General features: G+C 43.0%; 1 protein-coding gene across 1 annotated transcript in view; it reads right to left on the reverse strand.

The window, feature by feature from the left end:
• Positions 1-20,787, reverse strand: part of HYDIN (HYDIN axonemal central pair apparatus protein) — a 455,510-nt gene that overhangs the window by 327,138 nt on the left and 107,585 nt on the right. The window contains exon 8 of the mRNA XM_036750079.1: positions 18,190-18,373. Coding sequence (XP_036605974.1) covers positions 18,190-18,373 — 184 coding nt within the window. The remainder of the gene's footprint in view (positions 1-18,189; positions 18,374-20,787) is intronic.

Raw genomic sequence — 20,787 nt, forward strand, 5'->3', positions numbered from 1 at the left:
ACAGGGTGTTCCTAAAGTCTGGACACATAGGAAAAAAATGTGTATTTTCAAGAAATGAAATGATTGAACTTTTCAACAACATTTCATTTAATTGGAATACTAACAAATAACATCTTCAACTTCAAATAACATCATATGACTTCATATTCATATTCCAAGAGTGAATGTGCTAAAATTGACAGCAATGTGGAGTTACTGAGTTATTGCATCGAGTTCACACGAATCTTGCAAAGTGCAACAACCTTTGCATCACAAATGATGGAAATCATATTGAAGATATCATTTGTTAATATTCCAATTAAATAAAATATTTTTGAAAATTTCAATCATTTTATTTCTTGAAAATATGCATTTTTGCCTACGTGTCCAGACTTTAGGAACACCCTGAACAATCTGCCTCAACCTGTCTTCCCACCTTTATTCCAGATTACTCTTCTCATACATTCTTCCTTCCAGGCTTGTCTTTCCATTTCCTGCTGCCATACATCTTCAGAGGCTTTCCCTGCCTTCTTTTCCTTCAGAATGCAGAGCAGGTGCTACTTTACCCCCAATCAATCCCTCCTTTCCTACCAGCTCAAACATATCTTTTCCTTCTCATATTTCCCTACACACTCTACCCGTATGTCTCCTTTGCCCCTATCAAATTCTACATGTTGTTGTGTTTACCTACGGGCCTCTCATGTCTCTCTATTCCAGTGGAAGTTCCCAAGGGAAAAGACTATCTTGATTTCTCATGTCTGCATCCCCAGCGCCTACCACAGAGTGCATCTTATGTATTAGGCACTCAACAATTGTTTTTTGAATGAATTAGTGATTCCTCCAACACAAATGAATGCCCATCACCTGGAAAAACCAGAATGACAATCCCTAAAAGCTTGCTTTGAATAAGCTTAAAAGCAAGAAGGAAAGCAGCTCCTTAATAGCCTATGGTTTTCCTATGATTCTCGTAAATGGGGCCAAATGATCATAAGTAATGAATACATCCTAAATCTATAACACAGTAACACATTTCCACCAACCAAATGGAGAACCCAGGAAAGACAAGGTGATAAATAATTAGGCTCCAGGTTCAGACAGTCCCCAATGCATATCCTATTTCTAGTCTGGCTGGAAATGAACAAACTGCCAGAGTTGAGAGCAGAAAAGGGAACAAAGCAGTTTAAAATGCAGACATTGAAACAAGAGGACAGAAGACAGAGAACCAGGAACCAAGTTTTATTTATGAACTTAATCAGCCTGAACAAGTACATTCTTCAGGCAACATTCCTATTGATCACAAAGGGAGCCATTGGGATGCTGAGTCCTAGAACTAAGAGGGTTTATATATGCCCACTATACCTAGAGTTCATAGTCTTTAACACTGACACAATCATGGGACAGAGAGGGCCTCGTCAGTTCAGGATGCGGTTGGATCCCTTTCTGATCACATGGATTCAGGAGGCCTCTCTCTTTTGGCTGATGTGATTTGATGCCAAGGCCGTTTCTTATCAATTCATCTTTAAAGTATGTTGACTGGTGTGAAAATTGGAGGCATTAATGAATCATAGAATGTAAGACATAGGACAGACCTCTAGGGTCACCTGAATCCCCTCTAGATGTTTTTAAGTAGGCAGGCTGAAAACCAGTCTGTCCTTTGTTGAGTATGAGGCATACAATGAATTTACTCTGATCCTGGGTTCATTTCATGCTTTGCCAATAATCCCAAGAGTATTTTGTGTGTGTGTGTCTCACAAGTGTTTGCTGAGTGGGGGACAACTAGACTGGGAGCCCAAAGCTCCAGGTTCTAATCCCAGATCTGCTGCTTAACTATCTGAATGACCTTGGGTAAATCAGTTCTCTTTGGGTCTCGGTTTACTAATCTGTAAAAAGAGGGAGTTGAGTGAAATGTTCTCTAAGGCTCCTTCAGGCTCTGACTTTCTGTAGCTTTAATACTTCCAACGGCACCTTCTTTAATTGTGACATTGTAACCTAGATGATGGCAAATGCTCATTATAATTTAACACCTACTGAAACTCATGTGAAATGTTATTCAGTGCCAATTGAACTTTAATGAATCTGTTACAGCAAATGTAAAGTGGGGCACCGAAATACGGTTTGTTTTCTACTTGAAGAAAGTAAACGTGTGGAACACAATCCTGTTCCCCACCTACAGCCCAGGTCTCGTGGCCCAGTCTATTTATAGTAACCTCACACAGGCACATTTGAGAATCTAGAAAACCTCAGAACTGGACATTGGTGGGTCCTGCTCATTTCTCAAAAACCGAAAGGCATGAAGCCCCTGGAGGTGATGGAAAGAAGTATGACAAGACTTGGATCCACAGAATCATACAGAGGAGGAGGGAGGGTTTGAAAAGTAGCTGCAGCATCAATCTGTCCCCAGTCAGGACCTCTGCTGAGTGGGATGGGCTTCCACCCTCCCTGATGAAAATGCTCTTTCCAAGGTCATCACCAAACCAAAGAGTCTTCCAGTTTTCTTCTCGGCCGCCTTGACTTCATGTTGCATTCTCAAGGTTCTTCTGTCCTTCCGATGGCTCCTTCTCCTTGACCAGCTTGTCTTCCTCCAACCTGACATCATGGAAAGGACACTAGAGGCTTGATGCCTGGCTGAGAAACCCAACTGTGCTATCTATTGCCTGTGTGAGCCTGCATAAGACATCTAAGTACTGTGGACCTCAGTTTTCTCACTGGTAAAATGGAATCATAGGACAAGGTGGTCTCCAAAGTCCATTTCAGCTGGAACTCTATGAGCGGCTCCCTAAACATGAGTTAAGCCAAGGTACTGTGCTAGGTGGCCTCTCCCTCCTTCTCCTTTTCCTCCTTTTCTCTCCTTGATAATGTCATCTACTCTTGGGGTTTCATTAACTGCCTCCAAGATGTAGCTGATTCTCAGATTGTTATCTCTGCCTGAGCTCTCCTGCCCAAAACGTTTTTGTTCTTTATATCTATCTACCTACTGGATAACTCCACTTACATGGCCTTCGGGCCCCTCAACTCAGTAAATCTAAAACTGAGCTGGTCTTCCTCACTAACTCTGCCCCTGTCTGCTAACTTATCAATTTCTACTAATGGCAACACTGCCCTCCCGATCTCCCAGGCTTGTTACTGAGGGGTCATCATTGACTCCTTCTATTTCCAAGCCTGCTAAAGCACCTCTCAATTCAGATGCCATCTTTTTCCAAGAAGCCTTCTCCAACTCTCCCCAGGTGAAAACAATACATCCCTCCTCAATCTGCTCATTTTTTGGCTACCTGGCACCTAGCTCTTGCTCCCCTGAATCACAGTTGTGGGAGGATGGGGTTGGGGGGAGATGCAGGGAGTATGTTGTTTTTTCTGCCCATTGGGCTCCATGATGTATCAATCACTGTATCCTCAATACCTAATACAAGGCTTTGCACATAGTAGGAGCTCAGTAAATGCGTGTTGAATTGAACTGCATTTAAATGATTGAGTGTGACGGATGGGGGCGGGGTGTTGCTGAGTAATTACACTCCTAGCCCCACGGTCAGACATTTGCTGGGTTTTTTTTCTGGAGGCAGAAAAACCAAACGTCACAAAGGCACAAATAAGGGAAGCCCATTAACTTCCATGCATAAATTGGGGGTGGGGTGCGGGTAGGGAGGAGCAGTAAGGAATGAGACACAGCACCGAGGCTTCAGCTATGCTGCCCTGCTGTTAGGCACTTCCCAGGATTGTCGCAGTAACTTGGCCATTAGAGATAACTCCAGCTTGGAAAATAACTGACTGGAGAAGCAAAGTCTATGAAGTATCACCACAGTGATGAACAAAAATGGGGGTGCGAAGGACAAGGTCCACTGAGCACTCTGCTCTTTTGTAGTCTCCAGCAAAACCTGACTTGTGCTAAACAGTTTGTGCTGTTAGAGAGTGATTGAATGCATGCCATGATTTCTTCTTCTTAGAATACCACCACTGGACTTGGTGTACATCCTACCCTTCCTTCAAGGCCTGGCTCTATCAGCTCCTTCAGGATGGAAGTGATTATTCCTCCCTGTCTCCCTCCCCTTCTTTCTCTCTTATCTCCATCTCTACCGCCTTCCCTCCCCCTCTCTCTCCCTTTCCTCCCCTCTCTGTCTCTCCTTCTCTTTCTCTGTCCTTTCCTCCCCTCCTCCTCCTCCTCTCTCTCTCTTCCTCCCTCTCTCCCCCTCTCCTTTTCTCTCCTCTTTTCCCCTCTCATCCCCCTTCTTTACTTTCTTCCCTCTCTTTTTCTCCGCTCCCCTCTCTCTCCATCTCTCCCCATCTCCTCTGAGCCCCCATATCGATTTGGCATGAAATATTCTTATGTAATTCCATGATAAAACCTGCCTTGGGGCTTATTTTCCTCTCAGTTCAACAATTTCAACAACTCAATAAGCACAATCATAATGTCTATAAGAACCAGCATTTCCTTAGTGCTTTAAAGGTAACACAGCACCTTACGAATATTATCTCATCTGATCCTAATAAGACCCGGACAGCGGGTACTCTCATTATTCCCATCTTAAAGTTGAAGAAACTGAGGCAGACAGCTGTGAAGTGATGGGCCAGGGTCACAGAGATCTTCCTGACTTCCTTCCTGAATGCCCAGCGCTCTATCCACTGGGCTACCCAACATTCTCTTTCACATCTACTTTGTATACTCCAGAGCTTAGCACAGCGCACAGTAGGTGTTTGATAAACATTGCATTTATTAATAGGCTGTCTTAGAGACTCTCCATGTCTATGTTTGTGAGGGGAAAGGATGAAAGAAGACTAGATGTGCCCTCAAGGAGTGTCTGCTCTAGCTAGGAAGAGAAAACATGTGGACAATTACAAAGCAAAGGTGTGAGAATGCACTGTTGTTGTTGAGTCACATCTGACTCTCTGTGACCCCATCGGGGGTTTCTTAGCAAGGATACTGGAGTGGTTTGCCGTGTCCTTCTCTAGCTCATCTTACAAATGAGGAAACTGAGGCAAACAGGGTGAAGTGACTTGCCCAAGGTCACACAACTAGTGAGTGTCTGAGGCCAGATTTGAACTCAGGAAGAGGAGTCTTTCTGACTCCATGCCAGATGCTCTGTGCACTAATGCGCCCTCTAGCTTCCCTATGAGCTTGTTCTAGGTCATTTCTAATGATTCATTTAAATATCTTACCTAGAACAAAGGTCAAGATATTTGTGCTTTCTCAAAGTCAATCATGCTGCTCTTTGCAAAAAATAAAAATGATATCTGCTCCATTCATTTCCTCTTGAAACTTTCCCTTACTTGATGACAACTTAAATAGCCGCAAGGCTCATTCTGACTGGAGATGCACTTAAGGATGAGTCCTGCTAGAAAGTGATGGAATCCCCTGGGGAGCTGGTGGGGTGGGGGAAGGAATCCTAATTCAAAGGCTCAGGCTACCTGAATGAGCTTGAGCGGTTAGCTCTTCCTAGTCTTGCACTGCAAATGCCGTGTGCCTGCCAGGATGGTTGAGAATGATGGGAATGATCCAAAGGCAAACCCAACACTCCCAAACCACCCCCTGAGCCCTTTAAGAGTCTCCCAATTACTGGGAAAAGAAGAGTGTCAGTCTCTATGGGGAGGACGAGGTCCTTGGGGGAGGGGTTCTCTGACTCTACAAGAGACCTTCAGAAAGAAGGGGGGTGGGGAGGTGAAGAGAAAGTGTGAAAACGTACCTTTGCCTTCAGAGATGACTCAATGACTCGGTGTCATTTCCCAGCCGGGCTTCATTTGCAAATATACAGACTAGTCATGGAGCTCATTATGACTTTTTTTTTCCCATACCTGCTTTGTAGCATTGCCCATCGATGCCCTAACACTTCTGAAATCAACCTTCAAGCCATTTCTGTCCCTGTCAACATTTCTCGCTTAGATTTTTTTTTGTTGTTTGGACCTGTGATTTCATTGGTGTAAAGAACTTGGTGGGGGGTGGGGGAATACCATCAATGCAGATCAGCAACTATTCTGTAATGAATGGCCTTGGACGGGTGCATAAGTGACCTGTCAGGATTGCACAACCAGCGTCTGTCAGGGAAAACCAGAATCGACTATATCCACACACAACGAAGCATCTGCTTGTGCTAGGCACTGGTGCTGTGGATGTATGAATGCAAAGAATGGCACAATTCCTATTTGGAATGCTTACATTCTAATGGGGGAGGGGAAGGAGGTAAGAGGTTTTATATAAAAACGCATACTGCATAGCTATACAGTTAAACGACAAATATACAAAGTAGTTAAGTACAAGGTACTATGGTACGGAGGGCACTAGCAGTTGGTATATATACACACACATACTTGGTATAAATATACAAAGTATACACATATATACATGCATATATATACACATAAGTATATATAAATATATAATACTAGCTAGCATTTCTATAGCTCTTTGAGGTTTGTTTCCAAAGTACTTTACAAACATCTCATTCACTCCTCCCAACTACCCTGGAAGGTGGGAACTATTATTATCCCTATTTTACAGAGGAGGAAATTGAAGCGGACAGAGGTTAAGGCACTTGTCCAGGGTCACACAGTGTCTAAGGGCAGGATACCACTCAGGTCTTCCAGAACCCAAATCCTGCTCTCTATCTATGGCCCTATCAGTTGCTTGATTTTGTGGGGTAGGGTCAGAGGGCTCTCAGTGCCTTGGAGTGACTGAAAGGGAAAAATGGAGGATGATTCCAACACTGTCAGCCTGGATGACTGGGAGGATGGTCTTACCCTATTAGATAATATTTATGCTGTTTTGGACATGTTTAAGATGCCTTCAGGAAACCCATTTTAAAATGTCCAAAATGCAGCTGGCAGTGTATGTGTAGGCCTCAGGGGAAACACTAGGGATGGATATCTAAATCAGCAATCATCTGCAGAGAGATTATAATGAAACCCACCGGAGCTGATGAGGTCACCAAGTGAGAGTGTATAGAATGAAAAGAGAAGGCTGAGGAGAAAGCTTTGCGGGGCGGGGGGGAGGGCACCCATGATCAGAGAGTGTGATTTGGATGGAGACCCAGCAAAAACGTCTGAGAATGACTGGGCAGATCAGATAGAGAGGGAGAGTCACCAAAACCTAGGGAGGAGGGAGTATCCAGGAGGAGATGAGCACTACCAAAGGCTGCCAGGAGGTAAAGAAGGATGAGGATGAAAACAGTCGTGAGATTTGGCACCTAAGAAATAACTGGCAGTGTTGGAGAGGAAAACTGCAGTTGAATAATGAGGTTGGAAGAAGGACTGGAAAGGCTTAAGAAGAAGAGAGGGGAAGAGGTGGTGGCAGCTTCCTCAGAGAATTTAGCTAAGAAGGGGAAGAGATATACAAGAGGAGAATGAGCCAAGCTGGTCTGAGCAAGGGAAGGTCTTTTAGAGATAGAGGGTGGGGACTCCCTTCTAATGTCTTTGATATTGACTTTGCTGTAATGTTCTTAACTTTACTGGAATTATGGGAAGATGAGCACTGTGGTGGACAAGTAGTTGTAAAAGGCCAGGAGAAACTCAGAAGTCACATCAATGGATCCATTTTGTCATAGGATCTTAGCTCTAGAGGTGCAAGGTTCCACAGAGACCATATAGTCCAGCCTTCTCCATTTATGGATGAGGAAACTGAGGCCCAAGGAAGTAAAGCAACTTAGCCAAGATCCCACAGATAGAAATTGACAGAGGCGGTCTATTAACCCAAGTCCCCCAACTCCTAAACCAGGGTTCTTCCCAGTGGACCATACTGCCACCCCTGCCCCCAACAGTCAATGGAATTCTAACCAGACTAGCCTAGAATTTCTATTACAGTTAAATGGCATTCACATTTTTATTTTAAAATATACCTGAAAAAATGGCTTCCCATGGATTTCACTCAGGTGAGATAGTTAATTAATCGAATTTTATGGAGGTTGCCAAACACATTGGCAGGTCTTTATTTCCTCCTCCCTGGGGTGACCCAATAAGTAATGGGCAATTGGTGATGATATAGGTGAACAATCTCATCATGTTCCACCCAAGTGAAAAATCCCTAACCAGTCACACCAATTTTTTCCAGCTACTTCACACTTTCCTTGGTTATAAATCAGTACAATCCCTGAAGAAAAAAATATTCTTGTCAAAAATTAAAAGTGTGTACAAAGAAGTCAGATTTCTCTTATGCAAACAGGAAGCAGTCAATACCCAATTCAAAGCTACAACCTCTACACAGTTAGGCTAGCCTAGTTAGACTCTATAAAATCTTTTCTTATTTGGCTGGTCTGTGGGAGAAGTATATTTACTCTGGATCTACTTGAGGCAAAGAGCATGGATCTAGAGAGGAGACTAACTGGTAGAGAAAGAAATGAAGATACTCAACCGCAAGCTATCCATCTTCATTAGCAACCACTGGAACAAAATAAAGTCACCACATGGCCAAGAAAACAGAAAGAGATTTTCCATTCCATTATAACTTCCCAAAGTAGGTAGCTACAACTACTTTAAAGTCTTCATATACACCAAGCAATGGTCAAGGAAATCATAAAGAAAGTCCCTTCTAGGCTGGACCAGTGATCAGCCAAAGTACAGAAATGAGTTCCCTCTAACTTCATTTCCAAACCAACGGAAATTCCTATAGGATTTTGCCAAATCACATATGATTTTGTGATTTTATTGTATGCCTTTGGGAAGAACAGACTTGTCCAGGAGAGGCCCTGTGCTCTCGTAACCTCTTCCAGTAGGAATCGATGCTGCTTCATTTAATGAGCTTCAGGGAACCTTGCTGTGTCTAAAAGATGTCCCTGAGCCTCCCTCCACCTACATTGGCTCCCCAGTACAATAGGGACTTCATGGGCACAATTGGAAAAGGTTTGGTTGAGCAGGAAGAGTATGAAGGGCTCAGCACTAATAAAGGGAGGCTAAAGCATCATGACGAGACAGCTATGACTTACCAAGGGCAGTAAGCTAACAACAGATCTTTGTCCTCCCTTCCCCTTTCTGGTTTCCATTTCTGAAGAGTCAGCTCCCACACATTTGCAATGTGACTCACGGCTAATAGTGCGGGAGGCTGGAAAATTTCTACAACAAAAAGCTTGATCTTGGTCCTTCGGTGGCCTCCTGGGCTCCTCCCTGAGCTGGGCTGAGCTGTTTGGGAAAATAAATCAAACTACATTTGAGCCGTCCTCTAAAAGATGGTGTGCCTTCTCGAGGCTGGGATGACTGCAGACCGTGCTTTACTATTCTTTACATGGGCATTGAGATGGTTCTCTCCATTTTGAGTGCTTAGTTAAATTAACCTTATGGATTTTGAATTCCTCATGGAGTGTTCTTTGTCGGCAGTGACACCTGCTCACCAGAGGAGGCATGACCCAATGCTGCTGCTGCTGATTTCCTTCAGTGAGCTGGGACCTGTTTCAGTTAGCATCATTATACTCATATTTACATTTTCATTCAGAGCACGCCAAGCGATTGATGGTCCAAAATTTGCTCCATCTTCTCAATCCAGCAACACACACTGATTAACTACCTATCATGTGCTAGGCACTGTGCTGGGGGCCAGGGATCCAAAACCAGAAACAAAAGACCTCAAGGAGCTTATACTCTATTAGAGAGACAACATAGACATACATAAGAACAGACAAAATATATAAAAAATCCATATAAAGCATTTGGGAGAGAGAGCGCTGATAGCTGGGGGGATCAGGAAAAGCTCAGTGGAGAAGGGGGTAGTGGTCTTTGAACTGACTTTGATAATGAGCAAGGATGTCTAAGAGGTAGCAGTGAGTGAGAACTTTCTAGGCTTGTGAGACAGCCAGAACCAAAGGATGGAGAAGGGACATGGAGTGTCGTGTACGAGGAATGGCAAGAAGGCCAGTCTGGCTGGACTGCAAAGGCAGGCAAGGGGAGGGTGATGTATAATGACGCTGGAGAGGTAGGTCGGGGCCACATTGTGAAGGGCTCTAAAAGCCAAACACAGGCATTTACACTTGATTCTAGTAGCGACAGATGAACGTTGGAGCTTATCAAGGAGGAGAGTGAGCGGGTCAGATCTGTGCTGTGTATAGGAGTGGGACAAAACTTGAAGCAAAGAGACCAATTAGGAGGCCATTGTAGTAGTCCTGGTGAGAAGCGATGCCATCCTCATTGAGGGAGATGATGGTGTGAACAGAGAAAAGGGAATGGATGGAAGAGATTTTGTGGAGGTAAACATGATGAGATTTGGCAACTAACTGGGTGTGGGGGGTGAGGGACAGTGAGGAGTTAAGAAGGACTCTGAGGTCTTGGACTTGAGCGGGCAGAAAGATGGCAGTGCCCTCAACAGAGAAAGGGAAGTTTGGAAGAAAGGGAGCGCTGGGGGCAGGGTTGGGACAGGGCAGGGGAAGAGATGGGTTCTGTCTAGGACATGATGGGTTCGAGATGCCAGCAGGACATTGAGTTAGAAACTGCCAATCAGTAGTTGAAGATGTGTAACAAGAGCTCAGGGGAGAGACCAGGACTCAATATATAGACTTGAGAGTCAGCTGTATAAAAATGATAATTAAAATCCATCTTCAAAGATTGACTGGAACTAACATCTCCAGAGTTAGGAAACCAGGCCAATAATCTATGGGGCGAGTTCTCAAAGGCATCATAGTTTTCATTAGAAACCAAGATCTTAGACACTAGACACATGTACTAGCTGTGTGACCTTGGGCAAGTCATTTAACCCCAATTGTCCTGCCCCCCCCAAAAAGAAACCAAGATCTTAGTAGCAGAAGAGTCACAGCTGAAAGGGACCATATGATGGATTTCATGTTCTAGGATTAAAACGCAGCTGACATTTAACCATCTAATAGTCCCCAATGTTCATCTTTGTACCGAAATCCTTGAAAGCACAAAATTACTGAACTTAGAGGGCTTACCACGTTCTTCAAAGAGCATCTCTACCTTCTCATCCTTGGCAATATATGGGGACATATATATTCCAATTATTTTCGTGGTGACTTACTATATGGATGGTGACCTATGACTGAGTATTCCAAGAAATTATGTTTCCCATTGTCTTTGGCTACTGGGAACACCAACTCTCTTAATTCCTTTCTTATCTCTCTCATTTTGAGCATTTAATTTAACCTCCTCATTTTATAGTTAAGGCAACCAAGATGTAGGGAAGGCAAGTAGGTTGCTCAAAGTCACAAAAGTTGGAAGGAGAAGAAAAAGGGTAGGAACCCAGGCCTTCTGCGTAGTCTTAATTCTTGGTCATATGTTTTCCATCATGACCACTATTCTTGCCTAAGACCCAAATTTGAGAAAGTACAGAATCAGGAAGAATAAATTCTGCCTACTCATGGTTCACCTAATCATCAGAAAGTATAACGTACATATAATATACTTGTTTCGGTTAGACTAAGTAATATATGTAAAGTGCTTTGCTTACCTTAAAGCACCAGATAGCAAGCACCCTTGCTAGCTAGCCAACCCGCCCATGTAATTCTTTTGGATTAGGGAAAATCCCCTGTGAAAGCAGGCAGACTACCTTCGATTAAACATCCATATCAGGTAATTTACATGGGAAAGTCTCATGGACTTTGGGTCAAAGGTTGCTTCTACATGGAGATACTGTGCTCTTTCTTTCTTTCTTTAGAAAGGAGAAAAGGGTAGAGAGACAATAAATGACAGTTCATTTTTACAAAACTGAAATTGCTCTGCTGGCTTCAGCAAAACATCTTTATGAAGAGACTAGCAAGGTTTTATGCCTATGCCCTCTCTCAACAAAAATCGCCAACAGTCACTAATGAATGTTATTATGAAAAGAAAAACTGAACAGCGTGTGAGAGAGACAGAAAATCATTATGCCTCTCATAAACTCTGCTGATATCAGAAGTGATTTACAGACTTCTCAGGGAGTGGGATATTACCTTTTCCTGTTCCCAGCAATAATTTTCTTCCACCAAACATGAATGGAATTAAGCTCATTTGTTATAAAAAGCACCATTTTCACCCATCTCTGTTAAAAGGAAATGTTCTGCTTCCCATTGGTTGAAATGATGCCTTGTCATAAGGGAGCTTTCACTGTCCAATCTAGTTTCTATCTTTTAACCCCAAACTACAGGGTTGGCCATTGCAAGTGTTTAATTATGATATTCACAGATCTACTTAATGCAAAGCTGGAAAGGGAAGCATTTCAAACAAGCAGGCTTTTGGGAAGGTACCAAAGGAAAGAGGAAATGCAAGGTCATCTTACTTATCTCTCTTCCTATCCTGATTAACCACAGGATTCCCGGGCAGATATGATTCCTCTTTTGGACTGCCATGAACATCCACAGACAAAGGGTCATCCATACCCAACAAGGCAAAGAGCAGACTGGTGGGATTTCTTAATCTGTGGTCTGAACCTTTGGTTCATTCCTGCTTCATAGGGTCCGCCATCATTCCTGGCTTCCCTTTGTTAACCCCCACCAAAAGTGTCTTCCCTGCTACTCCGCTTCTCCAAGCCAATCAACTGGTTGACTGACAAGAATTTATTAAGCAGGAGGATTAAAATAAGGTTGACTTAAGCACTAAAAACGGAAAGAACTTTGTTAATTTCCCAATGAGCACGTCATAAATGCCTACTGCGTATCAGGCACTGCGCTAGTCACTGAAGACAATGCTGGGCAAAAAGGAAACAGTGCTTGGCTTTAATGAGAACACGTACACACACACAAATACATAGAAAACATAAGCAAAGTGAACAATAATGACTCGCCTGTAGGTAGCCCTGAAGGTCTGCACAGTGCTTTACATGTGTTAACTTGTTTGAGGAAACTGAGGCAAACAGGGGTGTGAAGTGACTCGACCAAGGTCACACAGAGAGTGTCTGAAGCAGAATTCAAACTCAGGTCTTTCTGACTCCAGAGCCAGGGCTCCATACACTGAACCACTTAGCTGCTTACATGACAGGGTAATTTGGGGGGAGGGCTGAGAAGGGGCTCTAGCAGCCTCCTTCAGAAGCGGCCATTGCCACCTTTAAAGGAAACTAGAGAGTCTCAGAGTCAGAGACAAGGAGGCGGAACATTCCAGGGAGGAGGAACGACTTCTGCTAAAGTTCAGGGATGGGAGACAGAACATCAGGTGTAAAGAACATCAAGGAGCCAGACTGAAGGGAACATGAAGAGGAATAACATCTAACAAGGTTGGAAAGGTGGAATGGAGGTAGGCTATAAAGGCCTGATTTTTGATCTCAGAAATAATGGGGAGTCACAGAAGTTGACTGACGCGGTCGGACCTGTACTTTTTATCACTTTGGCAGCCATGTCAGTCATTTAAAAACATTTTTAATTCAATTCAACAAACATTTGTTAAGCACTTACTATGTGCCAGGCACTGTGCTAAGTACTGGAAGTACAAAAAACAGGCAAAAACCAGTCCCTGACCTCAAGGAGCTTACAGTCTAGTGGGGGAGACAACATGCAAACAAATGTATAGAGCAAGCCATATGCAGGATAAATTGTTGTTTGTCCTTTGTTTCTGAAGAAGACCAATGACATCAGGAGGGTGATGTCTTGACTTGCTCATGAGTTGCATTGAAGTGATGATACAAAGCAAAGCAAAAGACAATCCTGCCCTCAGGAACTTCCAGTCTATTGAGAGGAGACAGCGTGCAAACAGCTAATGTACAAATAGACAGGATAAAATGCAAATAATCAACAGAGGGTGGGTACCAGCATGAGGGGGAATGGGGAAAGGCTTCCTATAGAAGATAGGATTTTAGCTGGGACCTGAAGGAAGCCAGGAGGCAGATGTGAGGAAGGACTGCATTATGGGCTTGGGGGCACATCCAATGAAAACATCCAGACTGGAAGGAGAGTCTTGTTTGAGGAACAGCCAGGAAGCCAGTGTCACTGAGCAAGCCTTTGGCATGTATGTAAATATCATTCACAAAGATCGTGTAGAGTTGGCAAACTAGGCTCATCAATCAGTAATTACTAGTGTTGATTTGATCATCTTCTTTCATGCATAACAACATTCATTTCCAGCTAGGGGTTTGGTTTCCTCTTCTCTCTGTTGTGGACCACTTCAGAACATACTTGGTCTGGTGCAGCTAGTCTTTCCAATTTTGTTGTCATTAGCTCTGTTTCTACTTGCCCATTGGGCACATATCAGTGACTGGGATGTTCGGAGTCCAAATATGGTGGTGCCACCCTGGCAGCATCTTGACCCCTATGTCAAGGGTCCAGTCCACAGTCATCACTTAGTCCTCCTAACTCCTGGGGCATTTATTGTCCTTCCAGAGGCTCTCAAGGTGTGGTTGGCAACCTCTTACAATCCCCTAGATCCTTTCATGGGGTCTTCAAGATCAAACTATAATCACACCTAATCATGCTAAGATATCCTAATTTCTAACATGGCACAATAGATATAACCCACATAAATGAAAGCTCTTGGGGGTCCTCAGTAATTTTAACAGTATAGAGGGCTGCTGAGACCAAAAAGTTTGGGAACCACTGGTCTATGTCATTCATTTCACATTTAGCCCACACTATATCTGCATTGTGATTTATCTTTTCATGCATATGTTCTATGTCTCCAACCTTATCATAAGCTCCTTGGGAGTATCTAAATCCTCCACAGCTTTGCCTGGCACTCTCTACCTAGTAAATGATTTAAGAAAATGTTTACTGACACTGTTAAAGGTGGGGTAGCTAGGTGGTGTGGCAGTTACAGCACTGGGCTTGGAATCAAGACGACTCATCTTCCTGAGTTCAAATTGACCCCGGACAAGCCACTTCACCCTGTTTGCCTCAGTTTCCTCATCTGTAAAATGAGCTGGAGAAGGGAATGGCAAATGCCACTCCAGAATCTTTGCCAAGAAAATCCCAAATGGGGTCACAAAGAGTTCAGCTGAAAAACAGCTGAACAACAACCAAAAAAACCTGTTAAGAGTGCTAAGATTCAACCTATAGGAATAGGCGGAGCCAAGATGGCGGCTGGTAAGCACGGACTAGAGTGAGCTCCGTACCCGAGTCCCTCCAAAAAACCTATAAAAATGGCTCTAAACCAATTCTAGAATGGCAGAACCCACAGAACAGCAGAGGGAAGCAGGGCTCCAGCCCAGGACAGCCTGGATGGTCTCTAGGTAAGGTCTATTCCACACGGAGCTGGGAGCTGGGAGCTGGGAACAGAGTGGAGCAGAGCCCAGCCTGAGCGGCGTGGACGATCCAGACCAGAAGCCGGGCAGAGGGGACCCTAGCGCCCTGGATCAGTGAGCTGCGGCAGTTACCAGACCCCTCGACCCACAAACACCAAAGACTGCAGAGAAGGTTAGTGGGAAAAGCTGCGGGAGCGGAAGGAGTTCGCGGTTCCGCTTCCAGCCCCGGGGGCAGCGGAGGTGGGGCAGCTACAGCTGTTGTTACTTCCGGCTCCAGGCCCACCTGGTGGGAGGAATTAAGTGGCGGATCAGAGCAGGAGTGCAACAGCCTGCTGAAGATCTACGCCCAGTCTGGACTGGGAGTTCTTGGGGAAGGAGTAGTGCGGGTCTGATAGAGCTGGCACCTCCCCCCCAAACGTGGAACATAGAACTCATTAGTCTACAAGCAGTTATACCCCACTGAAAAACTCAAGGGTCAAGTTAGTTGGTTAGGAATATGGCCAGGCAGCGAAAACGTGCCCAGATTCAGTCTCAGACTTTGAATTATTTCTTTGGTGACAAAGAAGACCAAAACATACAGCCTAAAGAAGACAACAAAGTCATAGAGCCTACAACAAAAGCCTCCAAGAAAAACATGAACTGGCCCCAGGCCATAGAAGAACTTAAAAAGGATTTGGAAAAGCAAGTTAGAGAAGTAGAGGAAAAATTGGGAAGAGAAATGAGAAGGATGCGAGAAAACCATGAAAAACAAGTCAATGACTTGCTAAAGGAGACCTCAAAAAATACTGAAAAATACACTGAAGAAAACAACACCTTAAAAAACAGACTAACTCAAATGGCAAAAGAGCTCCAAAAAGCCAATGAGGAGAAGAATGCCTTGAAAGGCAGAATTAGCCAAATGGAAAAGGAGGTCCAAAAGACCACTGAAGAAAATACTAATTTAAAAATTAGATTGGAGCAAGTGGAAGCTAGTGACTTTATGAGAAATCAGGATATTATAAAACAGAACCAAAGGAATGAAAAAATGGAAGACAATGTGAAATATCTCCTTGGAAAAACCACTGACCTGGAAAATAGATCCAGGAGAGATAATTTAAAAATTATTGGACTACCTGAAAGCCATGATCAAAAAAAGAGCCTAGATACCATCTTTCAAGAAATTATCAAGGAGAACTGCCCTGATATTCTAGAGCCACAGGGCAAAATAGAAATTGAAAGAATCCATCGATCGCCTCCTCAAATAGATCCCAAAAAGAAATCTCCTAGGAATATTGTCGCCAAATTCCAGAGCTCCCAGATCAAGGAGAAAATATTGCAAGCAGCCAGAAAGAAACAATTTGAGTATTGTGGAAACCCAATCAGAATAACCCAAGATCTGGCAGCTTCTACATTAAGAGATCGAAGGGCTTGGAATGCGATATTCCGGAGGTCAATGGAGCTGGGATTGAGGCCTGGAATCACCTACCCGGCAAAACTGAGTGTCATGTTCCAAGGCAAAATGTGGATTTTCAATGGAATGGAGGACTTTCGAGCTTTCTCAGTGAAAGGACGGGAACTGAATAGAAAATTTGACTTTCAAACACAAGAATCAAGAGAAGCACGGAAAGGTAATCGGGAGACGGAAATTGCAAGGGACTCACTAAAGTTGAACTGTTTTGTTTACATTCCTACATGGAAAGATGATGTGTATGATTCATGAGACCTCAGTATTAGGGTAGCTGAAGGGAATATGCATATATATATATATATGTTTATGTATATATATAAGTGAATGTGTATGTATGTATATATCTATGTGTATATGTATGTATGTGTATGTATGTGTATATATATATGTGTGTTTATATATATATATATATATATATATATATATATATATATGTAAAAGAGAGAGAGCAGACACAGGGTGAGTTGAAGATGAAGGGAAGATATCTAAAAGAAATAAAATGAAATTAAGGGATGAGAGAGCAACATACTGAAAGAGGGAGATAGGGAGAGATAGAATGGGGTGGATTATCTCACATAAAGGTGGCAAGAGGAAGCAGTTCTATGGGAGGAGGGGAGAGGGCAGGTGAGGGGGGAATGAGTGAACCTTGCTCTCATCAGATTTGGCCTGAGGGGGAATACCATACATACTCAGTTGGGTATCTTACCCCACAGGAAAGAGGGAGGAAGATAAAAAAAAAATAAAAGGCAGGGGGATGATGGAGGGGAGGGCAGATGGGGGTGGAGGTAATCAAAACAAACACTTTGGAAAGGGGACAGGGTCAAGGGAGAAAATTCAATAAAGCGGGATGGGTTGGGAAGGAGCAAAATGTAGCTAGCCTTTCACAACATGAGTATTGTGGAAGGGTTATACATAATAATACATGTGTGGCCTAGGTTGAATTGCTTGGCTTCTTAGGGAGGGTGGGTGGGAAGGGAAGAGGGAAGAGAATTTGGAACTCAAAGTTTTAAAATCAGATGTTCAAGAACAAAAAAAGTTTTTGTATGCAACTAAAAAATAAGATACACAGGCAATGGGGCGTAGAAATTTATCTTGCCCTACAAGAAAGGAAGGGAAAAGGGGATGAGAGGGGAGGGGGGTGATAGAGGGGAGGGCTGACTGGGGAACAGGGCAACCAGAATATAAGCCATTTTGGAGTGGGGGGGAGGGTAGAAGTGGGGAGAAAACTTGTAATTCAAACTGTTGTGAAAATCAATGCCGAAAACCAAATATGTTAAATAAATAAATTTAAATTAAAAAAAAAAAAGATTCAACCTATAGGCTTTCTAGTCCTACAGGATACTTCACAGAGCTAACTCTCTTACTAATGCATACTGGAGGAAGCTAGGTGCCCCGGCATGTAGAGGGCTGGACGTGGAGTCAGGCAGACCTGAGCTCAGATCCTACTTCAGACAGTTCCTAGCTATGTGACCCCGAGACAATCACAAGCTCTGTTTGCTTCCATTTCCTCATCTACACAATGGGGGTGCTCACAAGCACCTCCTTCCCAGGGCTGTTGCGAGGATGAGCTGAGATCATGTTTGTGAAGTGCTTCACCTGGTGCCTGGCACACAACATGTGTGCCCATGCATGCCTGCTCTTGTTATTACTGGATGCACATCATTGGTCAGGTCATCAGCATTCTGATGTGGTTGGTATCACTTACCACTGGCTCAATGACAAAGATGTTGCCAAAGAAAAGCATATCATTGGCCTGCACCCTATGCCTCTTGTTTTGGAAAGCGTGGGAGATGACGGAGAGGTGCTCTCGCAGAGACGGGTCGAGGATGCACTCTTGCAGGAGCGCTTCTGTCTTCTTCTCCTCCTCCTTGTTCAGATCATCGCAGAGCCTGGAACCGAAGGGGAGAGGGGAGTGAGAGGGAGTAAATGCTGGGCAAACCTCAGCTCAGGGGCCACTTCCCACACTCGGTCACTCAGGCAACACACATTTATGAAGTGCCTACTCTGTGGTGGATACTGTAATAAATGCTGGGGATACAAGAAACAAAAAATGAACCAACCCAGTGCCTGCCCTCAAGGAGCTCATAGTCTCATGGGGGAGGCAACATGCAAACAACTATCCACATACAAGAGAGATATATACATACATATATATATATATATATATATATATATACACACACACACAAATATATGCACACATACGCATACATATATATGCACATCAATGTGTGTCTATATATGTGTATATGTGTATATACATATGTGTATGTGTGTGTACATACACACACATATGATAAACTGGAGATAATCTCAAAGGTAAAGTCACTCCTGATCCCTCCAGCTATTAGCACTCTCACCCTTCCGATATTACTTCTTATATATCTTATGTTCACTTGTTTGTGTATAGGTCATCATTCTCTAGTGGAATTTAAGCCTGTTGAGGGCAGTATTGCTTTATTTTTGTCCTTGTTTCCTCAGCACCTAGCATAGTGCACATAGTAGGCACTCAACTAATCTGTTGTTTTTTTAATTCAATGGAATCTCCTCTCCAGCCTTGATATGTGTAATGGCAAGCAAAAGTGGGACTTTTTGCTGTTTTTTCTTTTGGAATGCTTCTCAGCACTAAGGGAATCAAGTGCCTTTGAGTGAGTCTTGCCTTTGTTTCAATCAAGAGTTTTTGATTGAATCAAGTGTCTTTGATGACCTGCTTAAGTCACAAGAAAGCCTAAATCACATGAGTTTGAGTCACATGGTTGTGATGGCCTCTGACCTGACCCCAAAGAAGTGTATATATACTCTGAGATTAGCTTTTTGCTTTGGAAGAGCGTTCCTGTGATTTCACCAGACAAGACTTTGAGTAGCCATTAAGAAGCTCCCCCACCCCTGGCTTTGAAAACCCAGATGTTGGTGCTTCTCTCTCTCTGGTAACTATGTATGTATTGCTGTGGTCAGACAGAAGCCTATCTGTTGATTTGTGTCATTTCTCTGTTAGTAATTTCTGTTTGTATTTGCTCTGAAGTACAGGGAGCTGACTTTTCCCCCTGAACTAAGTGAATGTTATATGTATGTTTAATTAAGTAAGATTGTTAAACCCTTAAAGTTGCTTTGCTTAGAAAAGCAGATCAAAGTACCTATGTTAGTAGCCCTCCTGTGTGCTGGTGTTATTGGTCTTATACCTCCACAGCAGCTGCAAAATAGTCAGAGCCACTTAGCTGAGAGCTCTTGCCTATGTAAGAGATACACAAAGCCGGTAGATTACTTATAATAAACACACTTTCTCCAGCACTGGCTCTTCAGTTTATGATTAAAACATTCAATTTTTAAGGAATAAAGTTCTAGATTAGTATGAAGTAGGAAAAATCACATTTTTATTAGGAGGATTTAACAACCTCAATGTAGTGGCAGTTGCCTAGTATCCTCCCACAGGGAAGGCATGGAAACCTTGGAGCTGAAAGGAATCTTAGAGGCCATGGAGTTGATTAATTAACCCTTGGAATAAATAATGTCTTTCCATATGTTTAAGTGCTGAAGAAATCTTCAGAGCTTTAAAACTTAAGGGGAAAAACCAAAACAATACTATTGTCATAAAGTCAAAACAAAGCAATCATTTAAAAAAAATGTTTCGAATCTCTTACATCAAGTCAACCAAGCTAATCTCCTAGCACTTAATTAAGTACCTGGCCCATCCTAGGCACTTAATAAAGGCTTGTTGACTGACAAAATAAATGAAGTTTGAAATAGTGAAAGATACTTTTAGCTCTAACTGTCTATGATATTAAAAGTTCACTTTCCAATAAATTAGAGAGGCAAACTGTGGGGTTTTTTTCTTAACAAATGATCTTAACAAATGTATGTAATAATCTGATTGTATTTAGTGAAAATGTATATAATCCTAAAAATCCCATCCTATAAACACTTTTGACCAGCCTTCTTGACCCCTCAGATCTATGTAACTAGAGAAACATAAACTTTGCAAAGCCTTTCTTTTTTCTCTTAGCAGCATAGAAACATAGAATTCCAGGTTGTAGAAAGGTAACTTAGAAGTCATCTAAACCAAACCTCCCACTGAATTCCTTCAACACTATTTCTGGCAGGTCATCCAGACTCTGCTTGATTCCTTCCAGGTACAATTCATTTATGGACAGCTCTAATTATTAGAACGCTCCTCCCTTACATTGAGTTGTAACTTGTCTCTCTATAATTTGTGCCCAGAGGTCATTTTGGCCTCTGGAAAAACACAGAACGTGTCTACTCCCTCTTCCACACATCTCTTTAGGTATTTGAAGATAACTATTGTTAG

Source organism: Trichosurus vulpecula, chromosome 3 (assembly GCF_011100635.1).
Source record: "Trichosurus vulpecula isolate mTriVul1 chromosome 3, mTriVul1.pri, whole genome shotgun sequence".
NCBI classification, from domain to species: Eukaryota; Metazoa; Chordata; class Mammalia; order Diprotodontia; family Phalangeridae; genus Trichosurus; species Trichosurus vulpecula.